The sequence below is a fragment of the Pinus tabuliformis genome, chromosome 7 (genome assembly GCF_031772625.1).
Source record: "Pinus tabuliformis cultivar Carrire ecotype Pingquan chromosome 7, CPIR1, whole genome shotgun sequence".
NCBI lineage: Eukaryota > Viridiplantae > Streptophyta > Pinopsida > Pinales > Pinaceae > Pinus > Pinus tabuliformis.
This window is the reverse complement of record NC_142293.1, coordinates 938,861,104-938,876,184: the sequence shown is the minus strand read 5'-3', so window position 1 is coordinate 938,876,184 and position 15,081 is coordinate 938,861,104. Positions and strand designations below refer to the sequence as shown.

Genomic DNA, 15,081 nt, shown 5'->3' with positions numbered 1-15,081 from the left:
GATGTTAAATTGTTGATAGGCATGTTGATCAAAACACCATGAACTCGCTTCTAGATGTGGGTAATTACACTAGATCTAGGAAAACCTATTACATGTAGATTGGTAATCACTACTAGAATGTAAAGACCCTAATAGGAAAAGTCTTAACGAAAAATACATAGCAAGAACTAATCATATATATGAAAAAATTGCTCGACAAAGTTGACAATTTCAATAGAAAGGTCACAATCATTGTCATGGATCTGAAAAATCTTAAATTTTCCTCTTTTGACAATGACAATAAACCATAACCACTAATTCAGGTAAATACTCTTACAAAATAAAATTCAAATAAAATATTTACATAAAACAAAACAAAAAATTCATATTAATGTCATCCACATAAATTAGCTTAAAATTTAATTTCTTTACTTGATATAATTTTAATTTAAACAAAATTAATAATCTTAAATATTTTTTGGTTGTCTTTGATTAGAAAGGCAGCTAGGGTTTTCAAGGCAAGCCCCTCCAACAGATTCGACCTCGCGACTATGGTAAAGTTTTTCTACAACGGGGCAGGGTACGTGGGAGGGCCGACGACGGCCATGATCGAGCTCAAGTGTCTGGAGATCGAAGTGGGGGTGGCGGCAAATAGTGACAACTCGTTGATATTCGAACCCGGGTTGGAGGAGGTCATCTGGCTCCATCGAGGCAAGCATCTCTTCCTTAAATCCATCGTCAAGAAATGCGATGCAGAAGCAGGGATAGGGCTTGCCTCCGTCAAATCACCTACCAAGAACCGAGGGCATAGTGTTGACAAGGTAGCCAACCTGACCTGCTCGGATTTGGCTACCTGGAAAAATGCAGATACGATCGAGAATTCTCTTATTTGGGTTGAAGGGACCGCCATCGAAGAACTAGAGAAGCCAGTCAGGGTTTTGATAGACGGACGTGAGATTGCGGAGGATCAAAAGGCTGCCACGGTGCTGAAGGTGATTTATTCCCACAGGATTCTAGAAGACCGAATCATCATCATGAATCTCTGGTCTATTAAGCTCTCGAAGATGACCGGGAAAGATTTCTTGACGCAGAGGATTTTGACCGAGAAGACCATACCCGCTCTCTGCGAGGCCACTGGGGCAGATGCAGTTGAAGACACAATTGTGGTGGGGAAAGACTCTCGGACTGGTTCCTAGCCTCTAAATGCTAGTGCTGGTTCTGATGGGACAAACCCTAATCGCTTCCAAATCTTTTTTAAAATCCCCTTGAGGAAAACAACCTTGATTTGGGTCCATGTTATAGACAGTGTTATAAATCTAAAGAATAACATTGCCAATCATATCGGCTACTCGGATGGAAAACAAATCTGCTATCTGGGGGCAGAATGCTACAGGATTACAGATATATTAAGGATTACAACATCAAGCCAGGATCTACCATAATACTCAATCTGAGACTACGAGGAGGTGCAGCAACTAGCAGCTCAATTAAAAAAATAGAAGGAGGCAGTGGATCCAAAACAAAACACAATCTAGAGTCACATCAGCAGCATAGAAGCGAAGGAATATCTTTCAAACATATATTACAAGGGTGAAAATATCCTACAGCAGCTCCAAAGCAGGCCGGAATAGAACTCAGTCCATACATAGTGGAGCAACTGAACTATACACCAGAACTAAAAATAGATATATCAAAAACAAAGAAGGTGTGTAATAACTATGAAAAGCAAGCCATCATTTGTTGTTTCAACGGATTTTGGCCAAAACCCTTTGAACTATTCCATTGGATACTCACAAAATGGACTATAAATTGTGAGATTCATCTCTACTCCAAAGGGTTTTTTATATTTAAATTTCAATCAACAGAGGTAAGAGACATAGTGATATAGGAGGGACCTTGGTTCTAGGGATCTTTAGGCCTCTTTATCACTCCATGGTTCCCGAAGTTTGATGCCAATACCTTCATTTTTTCCAGGATGCCAGTATGGGTACGTCTATATAATCTCCCTATACATTTCTGGGACCTAAAGGTTCTTGCAAGCATAGGCAATACCATTGGCAGATATATTAAAATGGACACACAAAGAGTGTATGAAAGAATTTTTACTTTCGCACGCATCTGTATGGAAGTTGATATCAGTAAGGGCCTACCAAACTACATACAGCTGAAGCAAAAAGATCGCAGCTGGATGCAAACAATAGACTATGAAAACACAGCTTTCGGGTGAAAAATATATCAGCAAACTAGAGATCTTCAAAATGCATGCCCAGAATACGAAAAAAAAGCCGAAGGAGGAAGAAAACCAGAAAACATCAAAAGGGCTGGAATTTCCCCCCACCAGACCCTGAAGAGGAGGGAGATTATGAGGAAGATTCCATCCCAAATGAGAACAACCAAGCAGAAACTCAGAAGACATCTCCACAAGGACCTATGGAACCATAACCTGAAAAGACTTCAGATACAATGGAAATTAGTGGAACCAAAAGGTAGCATACATCAGACACCTCTGACTCTAATAAGGAAAACCCCCGACCAGGCGATGAAAATCCACTTCAACTTGTTCCCACGATACCGACCCAAGGAGAGCGGCATAAGGTCGAGAAGAAAAAGGGGAGGAAAACATGATTCCCCCATATTGTCATCTCAGTGCTCCTGGCGTAGAACACATTTTCTTGAGTTTTTTTGTTCTTTTGCTTACCAACTTTTTGTCAAGCTACATTGCCTGACATATGCATATGCTTTAGTATCTACATAATATAATTTTCAAAATTTAATGAAAATTACAATTTTTTCTATGGGAAAAAAAATATTAATAATCTTAAAACTTCAATTTTATACCACTAGTATAATTTTCCTTTTGAAATGCGTAAGTAGTGAAATAACGTTTATAAATATATAATTTTATTTTAAACAATATTAATAATCTTAAAACTTTACGTTTATGGTACTGGTATAATTTTCCTTTTGAAATGGTTAAGTAGTGAAATAACTTTATAAATATAAATGTGCAAGTATAGTTCAGTGATTTTTACAAATATAGAGGTTCATGAGATATTTCATATATTTCAAATTATGCTACTTTTCTTTTTCTCTTGGGTTATTTGACTAAGAGAGATGCTTTTTGATTTCTAATTTTATCTATTAGGTAATATGATCTTTAGTTCTCAAGCTTTAATATATTATAAATTGTAGTACATTTCAGTTCCTTAAGTTCCATTTTTCTTTTTTAATCATTATTCTTATTTTATGAATTTGTGCGCTTATTCTTATGTTTAATTTTGATATTTTGTTCTAATTTAAATATGATTTGCAAAATTTAAATAATTTGTTTGTAATTTAAATAATATTATTAAAAAATTTAAGAACTATTTATTTTTATGAGGTGTAAATTAAAAAATAATTTATGTTATTTATATGATAAATAATATAATTTATTTAATGTTTCTAACAAATTATAATTAAATTGTATAGCACTTAAAGTTGAAACCATGGCTTTGGGTTTTTACATTTGCATCTGTTGGTCGAGTTTGATGTACTCTTAGAATAGCATTAGTGGCTTCATACCACTTGATTAACAAGAGTACCCTTAAAAACCCTCTCCCAGTCCAGCAAACTTAAGCTTTCAGAATTCCTTCAAGAAGAAGGAGGTTTCCCAACATAATGCAAATGTTACTTACATCAATTTGTGCCCTGAACATCCTCTTGATTTCTCCTTTCCACCAGTTGTCGTGGTCAATGTTGTGCGAGAGTGATGGCTCCTATGTTGTGGCACTAGGTCAACACCCTAGAGTTCAAACATGCCAACAGGTATGCAAAATTTGAGAGGGAGATGAATGTTTGCAAAGTGTTTGATGAATTTCCTAAACAAGCATGTGATGTGTTTGACAAAATGCACTAGCAAGATAGGGTGTCTTGCACTATAACGATTGCACTTTATTCTCATAATGAGTAGGAAGAACAAACCCCGCAGGCCAAGTCCTTTGTTGAAGCTTCAGATGAGCAGCGAATTGTGGATATAAATCTTTAAAAATTCCCAATATTTGTCAGTCCTCTTTTTGGAAGGTCTCTCTAAATCAAGGAAATTGTAGTTGATTCAGTTTTCATGTTTGCAACCACACTTCAAAAGATTATACGAATCCATGTGGGTGTTATGAAGCTCCTTCACGAGGGAAGGAAACTTAAGATGGAGCATGTACGTAGAGATTATGGCATTAAGAGGTGCTTCTTGTGCTATATACCACCAACGTATAGGGGGTCTCCTTGATACGAAGCCCCAATTAGACTTCACACCATTTGGAGTAGGAGCCCCATCGAGTATCAGCCTATCCACCATAACACAAAGGTTCGTCTTGGTTTCAATGGATAACATAAGAAATTATATACATAAACCTTGAAAAAGAAAGTAAGTTGACATTGTGAAACACTGATTGCAATATGTAAAAGGAGACCTTCACAAGTGGGAGAAAAAAGTGAGTCTCTAGAAAAAAGTAATAGTACTAACCTAAGAGAGACACATGAGAACATAAAAAGATTCACTAGCAAAATAATTTACATAATGATTGTAAAGCAAATACAACACACATCCAATAAGATAAGTATCAAAGTCACCGAAATAGTTTAATTTCTCTAGTACATATGAACACAACATATACCGTAAACTTCCCAAGAATAGTCCTAAAACATTTGCGATACATGCATGAAAATGTGTTGGCTCATTGAATTTCAATTAGGTGAAAGGTCCAGGTACACAGTTACAATGATGAGACACTAGTTCAAGTAGTTGAACATTAAGTCGCTTCTTGCTTCTCCAAAGAATAGTTTTTCTCTCCTATGCCAAATAGAGAAGCCAAGACTAGCTCTCCAAATCTTAAGCCTCCAAAATCCCTTTGCTTGTGTTATGATGTTTCTTTTATAATGAGAGGAGTGGCCCTTCATCCCCCTTGAGTCTTGGACTACTCTCATGACCCTTGAACATCTAATACATTCTTTGGACTTCTAAATAACTCTTGAACTTCTTCATGTGACTTTTGTCCATATATGACTATGTGACTCTTCATATTCCACTTATGACTCTTGGAATTCCACACATTACATTTTGTCTTTTTCTTAATAATATATCATTACATTCCACATGATGATGTGGCATGACACATGGATGCACACTGACCATTATGATGACACTTGTACACGTTGAAACTTGACAATGATGACATGGACTTCGCGATGAGGTGGTAATGCCAAGTTGTCTTTATTTTTTATTCATCTTTCATTCTTTATGGTAGATATGATATATGTTTTATCTTCATGAAAGATGCACTTTTTGGCTCATGTTCACCCTCCAAAGGGTCTTTGATCAATATCGAAATCCTCAGAGCCATAATGTAATGTCTTCTTCCTGCCTCATTCCATGATCTGCTTCATGTCCTCATGATAGCTCTCTTATTGATTCTTTTCAACAAGTGTTTCTTCATACTTTCTCCTTGCTATCTTCTCTTGTGAATCACCTTTTCATGCTTAGAATGCAATCCTGTCGATGAAAATCATTCATGATAAGGAAATATTATCCTTAAAAACATATATTCTATCACTACCTAGCTCATGGAATGATCTCCTCATGATAGGTCTGTGATAGGGCTAAAAGAAGAAGGCTTTATTAAAACAGCATAATAAAACTCATTAGTTTCTTAGGAAGGCTCCATTGTTCATTTTTACTATGCCATACACTGTGCATAGGAGTGCTGCTTGGTCCAGCATAATCGGGGAAGTTGAAAAGACAAGTTGGAAAGCTTCATGCTTCAAGGTGGCACCATGTGCTCCAAAGAAAAAAGAGGAAAGATTAAAAGTGTAGTTTGACAAGTTAACAGTCAGGGGAGGCATACGTAAGCCTTCCCTACTGTACCATTGACTCAAAGGAGGGGTCAAAGGAAGTTTAGGGCACATGAGCGCATTGGGAAAGAGCGAAAGTGAAAGGTTCAACCTTCAGGACTGCGTTATGCGCTTAAAGGGAAAGGAAACTTCTACGAGAGAACATATTGATTGGTCAAAGGTAGAGAGGAGGCTTCCTTCAGCCTTCCCTACTATGCCATGTGCTCTAGAGGAAGAGGTTAAGCAAGGCTTTGGCATAGATTTCATTGGGAAAGGGGGAAGGGTGAGGCTTCAACCTTCGGGAGTGTGACATGTGCTCAAAGGAAGAGGAGGCTTGAAAGAAAGTGCAATTTTCTTCAACAAGGGTTCACTATTGCTTTTTAATGTGCTTTTAATCCTATGATAGCTTAGTTTGACCCAATAGTGGGTTCTTGACCATTTGGAGTGTGTTTTTAATTATGGGAGGCCATAGGGATGAAGCCACTTTTCTTAGGAAGGTTTTCACTACACTTGGAGGATATGAGGATATTTTCATTACATGTTTTTCCTCTACAAAAGGTTGAAAGAGGTCCACGTTTTTAGCTAGGAATGATATATGTTCCATGCAAGGCAGAGGTAACCAATATTCATTGTAGTGAGTCAGTATGAGCAAGAAGGGTCAAGTGATTTCTCTTGGGAGGATCATAATGTGCAAAACATTTTGGGTAATATTGAGAGGGACCTATTGCACCAATATTTGGGAGTATGATTTCATCATTAAGGCCTATGGATGGGTTAATCTTTGCATTCAATAAGAGGGCTAAAGGCTTCACAACTTGCACTGGGCTAAAGGACCAAGAAGGGGTGTTGAATGGCTAAGTGTGGGATCAATAGAGTAAAAGAGGAAAATGCATCTGTACATGACTCAATATTGGATCACACACATAAAACCATAAAGAATACAAGCCAAAATATTACACAGGACTCATGAGTTTCAATCACACCTTGAAACGACAGCAAAGCGACACTTATTTCTAAGTGCAATAGTTGAAATGACACATTACGACACTTAGAACACAATTTACGAAAATTGTGACTATTGTGACCAAAATGTGTGTTAAGTTATAGGAATGTGTCTAGTGCATATTATAATAATATATAATACCATCTAATGTATAGGAGTGCACTAGAACTAACTTTTGTGATGTGTAAGGTGTGACACATGGAGGAGTGGAAATGAAAAAACCAACACCTGCGACGTGAGGAAAACATCAGATGACACTTGAAAAATGTGAACGACCTTGAAAGAGACACATGCAAGAGAGAAGATAACATGAAAATGACACTTATTAAATTTAAAACAAGGAAAAGCGATAGTCGCAAATGTGAAAGTGACGCTTGTGAAAGTGAAAGTGCACAAAAGTGATAGTTAAGAAAATTCTTCGTAATAAGAGTCAAAATGCAACTAAAGTGAGGGAGACTGTCAACGAAAGTGTGAATTAACTGTCATCATCATTTGAAAATCGCAAAGGCACTATCTTGATGGATGGTGTTATGTTTTTTCAATCTTGTATAAAGGAAGTGTTCTCGTGACCTCGTCAAAGACTATGCATGTGAGTGCAAGTGACTTGATAGTTTAACACTAGGAAGAAGACTTAAATTCTTTAGAAAAAATTAAATGACCATGGAGTAACCATAGGAAAAAAAACCATAATATTCTCAGAAGGCTCCAAAATTCAAGATTAGGAAAAAAAATTGGAGGGTGTTGATTGCAGCAACACACTGGTAAAATTCTAGCTTCTTTGTTTAGGTTTAATTCTCTAAGCGAAAGGTCTCAGTCATTCAGGAAGTATAGATTCATCTTGTGGATTACCTTGGCCTCCCTACCTAACTCGGTTAGAAATATAGTCTTCTCTATTCCCTAACTTAGTTAAATGCATATCAAGGTTTTCCAAATCACAGTTGTTTTGGTCTAGGAAAGAGTAGTATATACATGTGTGTTTAATATAACTAGAGTATGAGTTTTCATATTTGGTGTTGTTCTGCTACTAGCAGGCCTAGACAGTACCCCGGTGGAGTCACTATAGGAGCAAAATCATTTCTTAACTCTAGCAACATGGACAGTGCCCCGGCAAATTCACTTGCTTCACCTCCCTGTGCAAGAATGTTACAGGGAAAAGTGTCTATTTAGAACTGCTCTATCCCACTGAGGTGTGACAACTGCCTTAGAAACAAACAGAGAAAAACTACTTATGTTTTTCCTTTATGAATTATAGATAGAGAGGAATAGAAAGACCAACCTCTGTCTTGCGCTAATCCTTTGATTCGATCCCTCTCTTCTTTGATAGTCCCCAGCTACTTGCTCCCTTGCACGCCCAGCTTCACAAAGTACCTGTAAGATCACAGAAGCATAGTACTATACAAAGACATGGATCTATATTCATAAACAATCTAGGATCATATGTAAATTGACCATACAAATGTAACAAGCATCAATGATACAAAAGCATGGAGGAAAACTCAAATAGCTTTTATTGATAAACAAGAAAAGATCCAGGAGGAGTTACAACCAGTTGTTCCGACCCAGCATCAACCTCCTAGCAAAGAAGCCCCTCTTCACCTCAAACAAAGCTTAGATCACCCAACAATCCGATGTTTGTCTCTAGAAACCAACAGCAATTCCTTACAATATGCAAAATTCCAGCCTCTGGATCTCTGGGATGAGGGATCCATATATAGATATCTGTAAGGGGGATGAATCAACTTGTGATTTGATTAGTGTCTTCTCTCTGACAGTTCTTGCTTCCACTTGGAGACTGAGGGCCTCTTACTCATCCTTGGTCGAATTCAGTGAGGCAAGTGTCACAGGAGAAGATTCTGGAAGCTTCCATTGCCTCTCCACCTCGCGGAATGACACTGCCATTTATCATTTCTTGCCCATCGCACCCCACAGAAGGGACTTTTGAAATGAAACGCACCCTCACGGTGTATTTGGGTGAGATGCAACGCACCTAGCCAGTGGAGCAGCTGCAATGATCCTGTTTTGACCAATTTTGAGTAGTTTTTCATGGAGAACTTCTGGGAGAAGCTGTAATCTGTTGACCTTGTTCCTTTAGGAGTTAGAACAACACTTTTAGGGACTTAGGAGCCCTTGGTTTATGGACATTTCATGCTTGGGGTTGTAGGGCACAAAAATGTCTATAACAGTTGCCCCCTAAAGTATGAGGTCGTTAACCTTTTGGTGTCGGGTGAAATGCTTTATTATGAGGATCTGAAGTTCTTTCAATGCTGGGAGGAGACCTGTAATAAGATACAATACAATACATTATCTTCATAATATTTTCATGATCTAGCTGAGGCGGGCATTCCCATGCTCAGCTTTATAAATTCATTTTCATGTACATAGGACAGACAACCGTCTGAGTGTAGACTGATGATTCTGATAGAGCCATCATCCTTTTGATAGGATGATTATCTGTGCTGCAATGATGTACATTTAATGTCTTTATTTCCCTGAATATATATCGTAGCCCGGATGGATGAAACTAGATCCGGGGTCTTCAATCTCGTCTAATCTTCACTCAAAGTACAAGTCGATCCATGTGAGAAATGTCCTGAAGTCGAACATGGAAAGACATCGCTTGATTACCAGTCAATGATGTAAACTGTTAACAAGCGCGAGAGGAATCACCGATAATGATAATGACCCTCAAGGTACTGCAGTATATTCACGTGGTGTGAATAAAGGACTTGGCATCGAACACCACGCAAAATCTTTCGGTCGAAGGCCATTGATGTATACCTGTCGCCGGAAGTGAGAAACTTGCCATTGAGGCGTGCAAGCTTCAAAGTACTTAATGGGGTGTTCCTAGATCAACTTCTTGGATGATGAGCTGATGTCGACAAGAAGTGATCCGTCACAGGAGGGCCTTAATGAATCCCACATCAATGACATGGAACGGAGCAAATGATTTTAATGGAGGTGAAAACGATCTGGTAATATAAGGTTCAGGAAGGCAGTCATGAAAGAATGGAATATAATGTATGGTAGTGGGTGAGACACAGGTGAATTCTCTGAATGACTTCTCTTGAACATATCGGTGACACTGATGTGATGGATTGGTAGCATTAACCCCAAATGTGGATGGTATGGCGTGACCATGGTGATGTGACCGGCGAATGAAACAACCCAACCCAACTCGGACACGAAGTGGAAGTGTCATGTTCAAGAGCAACTTGCTACCAACAAAGTTTCTTTGAGTTTTCTTCCCAATTTTTCCCCAGTCACTGCTGACCAGTACCTCTTTATTTTTGTCAAGCTTGAGGAGGATAACATATGCTTGTTCTATAATTTTCCCTTTGGGCAAACCCATCACTATGTTTTAATGAGCCTAGCGATAGTGAAACTCGTTCTCGTCTAAAGACAAGTTTGTCACTATTAGTTTTTTTTAACGAGTTTAACGACAAAGATAACTCGGTCCTTTTCAATTTTAGAGAGTCTGAAAAGGAACGTAAAGGTAACTCCAAAATTCCTTTTTCGTCATCTAATCCCTTAAGTCTGAAAAAGTATAAAACAATACAGAAGGGATGGATTTTCGATACTTTTAACGAACCAAACAAAACAAGCACTCGATATTTTTGTGTAATAATCCCTCAGGTCCAAAAAGATTAAAATCTAGAGGAGGGATAGCACTTCCTGTCCCTTTAATGAGCTGGAGAGGCCAATGGCTCCTCAATCTTTTCATATTTTACGAGTCAGTTGAAAAGAGCTTAAAGGAGACTCGTCTTTTGAGGAACGAGTGATAAAACGGGTAGCAGTTGATTCCAAGTAAGGTTTGGAATTTCCAATCACGGAAGTGTCACAAGGATGGCTAGTGAAATCACTCTTCGCAACTGTTCCTCAAAATGGGTAAACAATCAAATGGAGGTGAATGATCGGCCAATGCAAAAGTGGAGGTGACAGTGCAAACACGACCAAGGCTTTAATGGCTGAAGTACTACATTCACGATGGTTATTTACCGGGGAATAGTTCATTTTTTAACGAGCTTAAATGCGGGTGGAAACATTTGCTCATGTCTTATGTTTATTTTTTAACGAGCTTGAACTATGTGCTAAAACTGCTTGATCAATCCAGTCGTGTGATAAGAATGTCTCATACAAAATGACAACTTTTAGAGTTTTGCCCCACATCCTTTCTTTATGCAAGTTAGGAAACGACCAATCCAAAAACAGATAAATGATCGCTCTTTGCTTGCACTCCAAAAGGTTTGCATGCCCCCAGGTATAAAACAGAGTTTCAAAGTTACCCCTTCTTTAGTCTGTTAAAACATTTGTTTTACCGAGAGAGGCCTACCTCTTACAGGTTACCAAAGATAGTTCTATTTACGGTGTAAATAAAACACTTCTCTGGCGATGTCTACCGAAATAAACAAAGGTGAGTGGCGATGCCCGCCAACTCACATAACTTTGACAAGAGAATCTTGTTCTAGAATAACCCCCTCTTCCAATCACGGACGGGGGGTATAGACTAGTCATATTCTCCTGCGGAAACCTACCCTATACCCGAAGTTTTCCTGCTGAAGCAGACCAGGGTGCATGCCCCCTGGGTTTCAGTCATGTCCTCTCGAATCACTCCCGCTCATCGGGTGGACGGACCGGAGATTGAGACATTTCTTGCGTGAAAAGACCATTTAGGGATGGTATATGACTATTTTCTATGTGTGATCTGGGAAATGAAAGCTGGTCCACGAGCTTGACCACTCTTCCTTCGTGCGGAAAACATATTACTCTAAAGAGTGAGGAGACAATTGCTCCCATGCAATAAATATAGTCTCGTCCAAGGAGTAGATTGTAATCCAGGGGTCCTTGAACTACCATTACGTTCATCTGAACGGTTTTCCCTCTCAATGTTATGGGCACATTGGGAAGGATCCCTAATGGTCGATTGGTTCCTTTATCAAAACCTGTTAGATTTCTCATCTCGGGTAAAAGCGATGGCGAACCAAGTGCTTTCCAAGCAGTTGAGGAAAGGATACTCACAGAAGCCCCCTCATCTATGATGGTACCAGCCATAACCATTCTATATATTTGAACAATAATCCGGAATGGTATACTGGCCAGTAAACGGGGTCTGCCTAGTTGATTCCAGTCGAAGGAGACAACTAGGTTGCTTGGAGGTGGGACCGAATAGACGGCCGGGTACGACTCTGACGAACTTCCTTCCTGCGGTAAAGGAACAGGTAAATTTCCCCCATGTTCGTCGAAGTCTGTGCTTATGAAAAGAATTTGGACGGTGTCATCCTTGTTCTCTTCCGTGACTGTATCATCTGAAGATGGAACCTCTGAAGGCAAGACCGGGTCAATTGCCGCCTCGACCTTTTGACTTTCGTCTAGCATGGATTCAGATGGTTTATCCTCAATGATAGGTGCTTCGGCCGACCACCTAGACATGCCAGCCGGATTTTCAACTAGTGACGGACTCGCCAAGAGTTTTTTTATATCCAAGAGGAAGTCGTAACGGTGAAACCGAACGATCATCCAAAACTCTTTTAGCTTCGTCTAAGAAGGGACAACGGTGGACGGCATGATCACCTTCGCACTGTTTACAAGGAAATCTATATTTTCCTTTTTGTCCTGGGGCTTCACTTTCACTAGTTGACGGTGTGTTTTCAACATGATCATCAGAGGTTAGCGACACCGGGATGTGAAAATGAGGAGACCAGTCCCTTAAGATCTGAGGGATGCAAGGACAATCTCTGTGATAGTGGTCTCCTTTGCAAATGACACATGGCGATTTAGGCCTGGTCGGTGCAGTGTGTGGATTTTCGTTAGACGACACTCGTTTGCCCCCATTTGCTTTTGGCTCCTTCTTCTTCTTCTCTTTCTTCTTCTTTTCCTTCTTCTCCTTAGGTACTTAACTTTTGGCTTTACCAGCCCCATCAAGCGAAGAGGAAGGAGGAGAGGAAGAATTAGAGGTAGTAGAAGGTTGGTGGGTAACTCTAGACTCGTCTGATTGCTGATTCGATTGTTCAGGAATTGTGGTGTTCTGAACGACAGAGGTTGAGAAGAGCCATACAGGCAAACCAATTGTCAGTCCTAGAAGTGACAATGTGGCCATATGGGGTGCACCAACATCTCCCCAAGAGGAGAATGTAGGTTTTAACCCTGTACAGAAATTACCTGCATACGAATTCTTAAACAAAGAAAATAAACAATGCGAGAGCATAACCCATAAAACACATATGCACAGAGATTTTTCCCTGGATCCCAAAACCGGGACTACCAGCTTGATTTTTTATTATGTTCCTTTCAATGTTACAATACATATTTATACATGTCGAAGCATCCAATACCATGGACCGAAATCCATCGCGTCCAATACCATGGACCGAAAACCATCGCGTCCAAAAAACATGTGCGAAAATCATGCAGAAAACCATAGGTGGGTCCGCCCAACCTAACATATGGTCCAAAACCAAAATTTTCCGGGGCGCTGCCCTGGACCCCATAAAGTGGGGTTACGGGTGCCCTTCAAACCCCCTATTAACTACGTGGAAAGAATATAACACAACCCAACAATCTCCCACTTGTTGTTTTCTTTCCACTGGGGGCCACAGGAGAGCTTAGTCATTTTTTTTCAGCCCTGAGATTCCCATTGCTTCTCTACAACAAGAGAACTTCTCAGAGCTCACAGATTTTGTCAATGCATCTGTAGTATTCTTCAAAGTGTCCACCTTTACCAGCAACACCTTTCTGTCTTCTATCATATCCCTCACAAAGTGATATTGAACATCAATGTGCTTTGTCTTGGAATGATAAGCAGGGTTCTTTGCCAAGAAAATTGCACTTTGGCTCTCACAGTCTATTCTTATAGCTCCCTGTACTAACCCCATACTTGAACACAATCTCTGCAACCAAACTGCTTCCTTTCTTGCATGAGTGGCTGCCATGTATTCTGCCTCTGTAGTTGATAGTGCCACTACAGATTGTTTCTTACTCATCCAACTGACTGCACCTCCAAATAGGTTAAACACATACCCACTTGTAGATCTTCTCTGATCCAGATCTCCAGCCCAATCTGCATCAACAAAGCCATGAATATCCAACACTCTGTCCAATCCTGGTCTTCCTTGGTATCACAAACCATAATCACTAGTGCCACGCAAATACCTGAAAACCCGCTTCACTGTTGTCCAGTGCTCCTTCCCAGGTTTTGACATAAACCTGCTCATACTCCCACTGCATGTGCAATGTCTGGTCTAGTACAGACCATTGCATACATCAGGCTACCCACTGCACTTGCATATGGAACACGGGACATGTCCTCTTCCTCTTCTTGTGTCTTGGGACACTGTTCAGCAGATAACCTCACACCTACAGGAATAGGAACCTTCACCGGTTTACTATCCTGCATATTAAACCTCTGGAGTATTGTCTCGACATACTTCCTCTGGTTTAACCAGAGCTTCCTCTTTGACCGATCTCTTTTAATTTCCATGCCCAAAATATATTTTGCAGCACCAAGATCTTTCATGTCGAATTTGGAGGACAATTGGGTCTTCAAATCCTGGATAATTTCTTTGTCATTTCCAACCAGCAACATATCATCCACATACAAGACCAGATAAATAATATGGTCACCAATTAATTTAAAATACACACAATGATCTGCTTTGCTTCTGGTGAAGCCAAGTCCCCGTATAAATGTATCAAATTTCTGATACCACATCCTTGGTGACTGTTTTAACCCATACAGAGACTTCTTTAACTTGCATACCAGTTCTTTCTTACCCTTCACCACAAAGCCTTCAGGTTGCTTCATGTAGATTTCCTCTTCCAAATCCCCGTGAAGAAATGTTGTCTTCACATCCATCTGTTCTACCTCAAAATCAAAAGCAGCAGCAACAGATAAAAGTAATCTAATAGAAGTTACCTTGGCAACAGGAGAAAAAATATCACCAAAATCAATTCCCGGCACCTGGGAATAACCTTTTTCTACCAATCGAGCTTTGTATTTCTCCACCTTTCCTTCTGCATTTGTCTTCTTCTTGAACACCCATTTTCTGCCAATGGGTTTCCTTCCAGCCGGCAACTCCACCAGATCCCAAGCCTCATTTTTGTGCAAAGATGCCATTTCATCGACCATGGCCTCTTTCCAGAGTTTTCCATCCTCTTAATCCACTGCTTCCTTCACAGTTCTGGGATCATTATCAGTAACAAACAAAGCAAAATTTGAACTGAAAGCAGATGGACTATAT

At 39.6% G+C, this 15,081-nt stretch overlaps 1 protein-coding gene across 1 annotated transcript; it reads left to right on the top strand.

Moving 5' to 3' along the window:
* The first annotated feature begins 530 nt into the window (after positions 1-530).
* LOC149250724 (UDP-glucose 6-dehydrogenase 3-like) lies at positions 531-1,175 on the top strand. The gene has a single exon (XM_089453727.1). The coding sequence runs from the start codon at positions 531-533 to the stop codon at positions 1,173-1,175; it is 645 nt and encodes a 214-aa protein (XP_089309853.1).
* Positions 1,176-15,081: the final 13,906 nt, after the last annotated feature.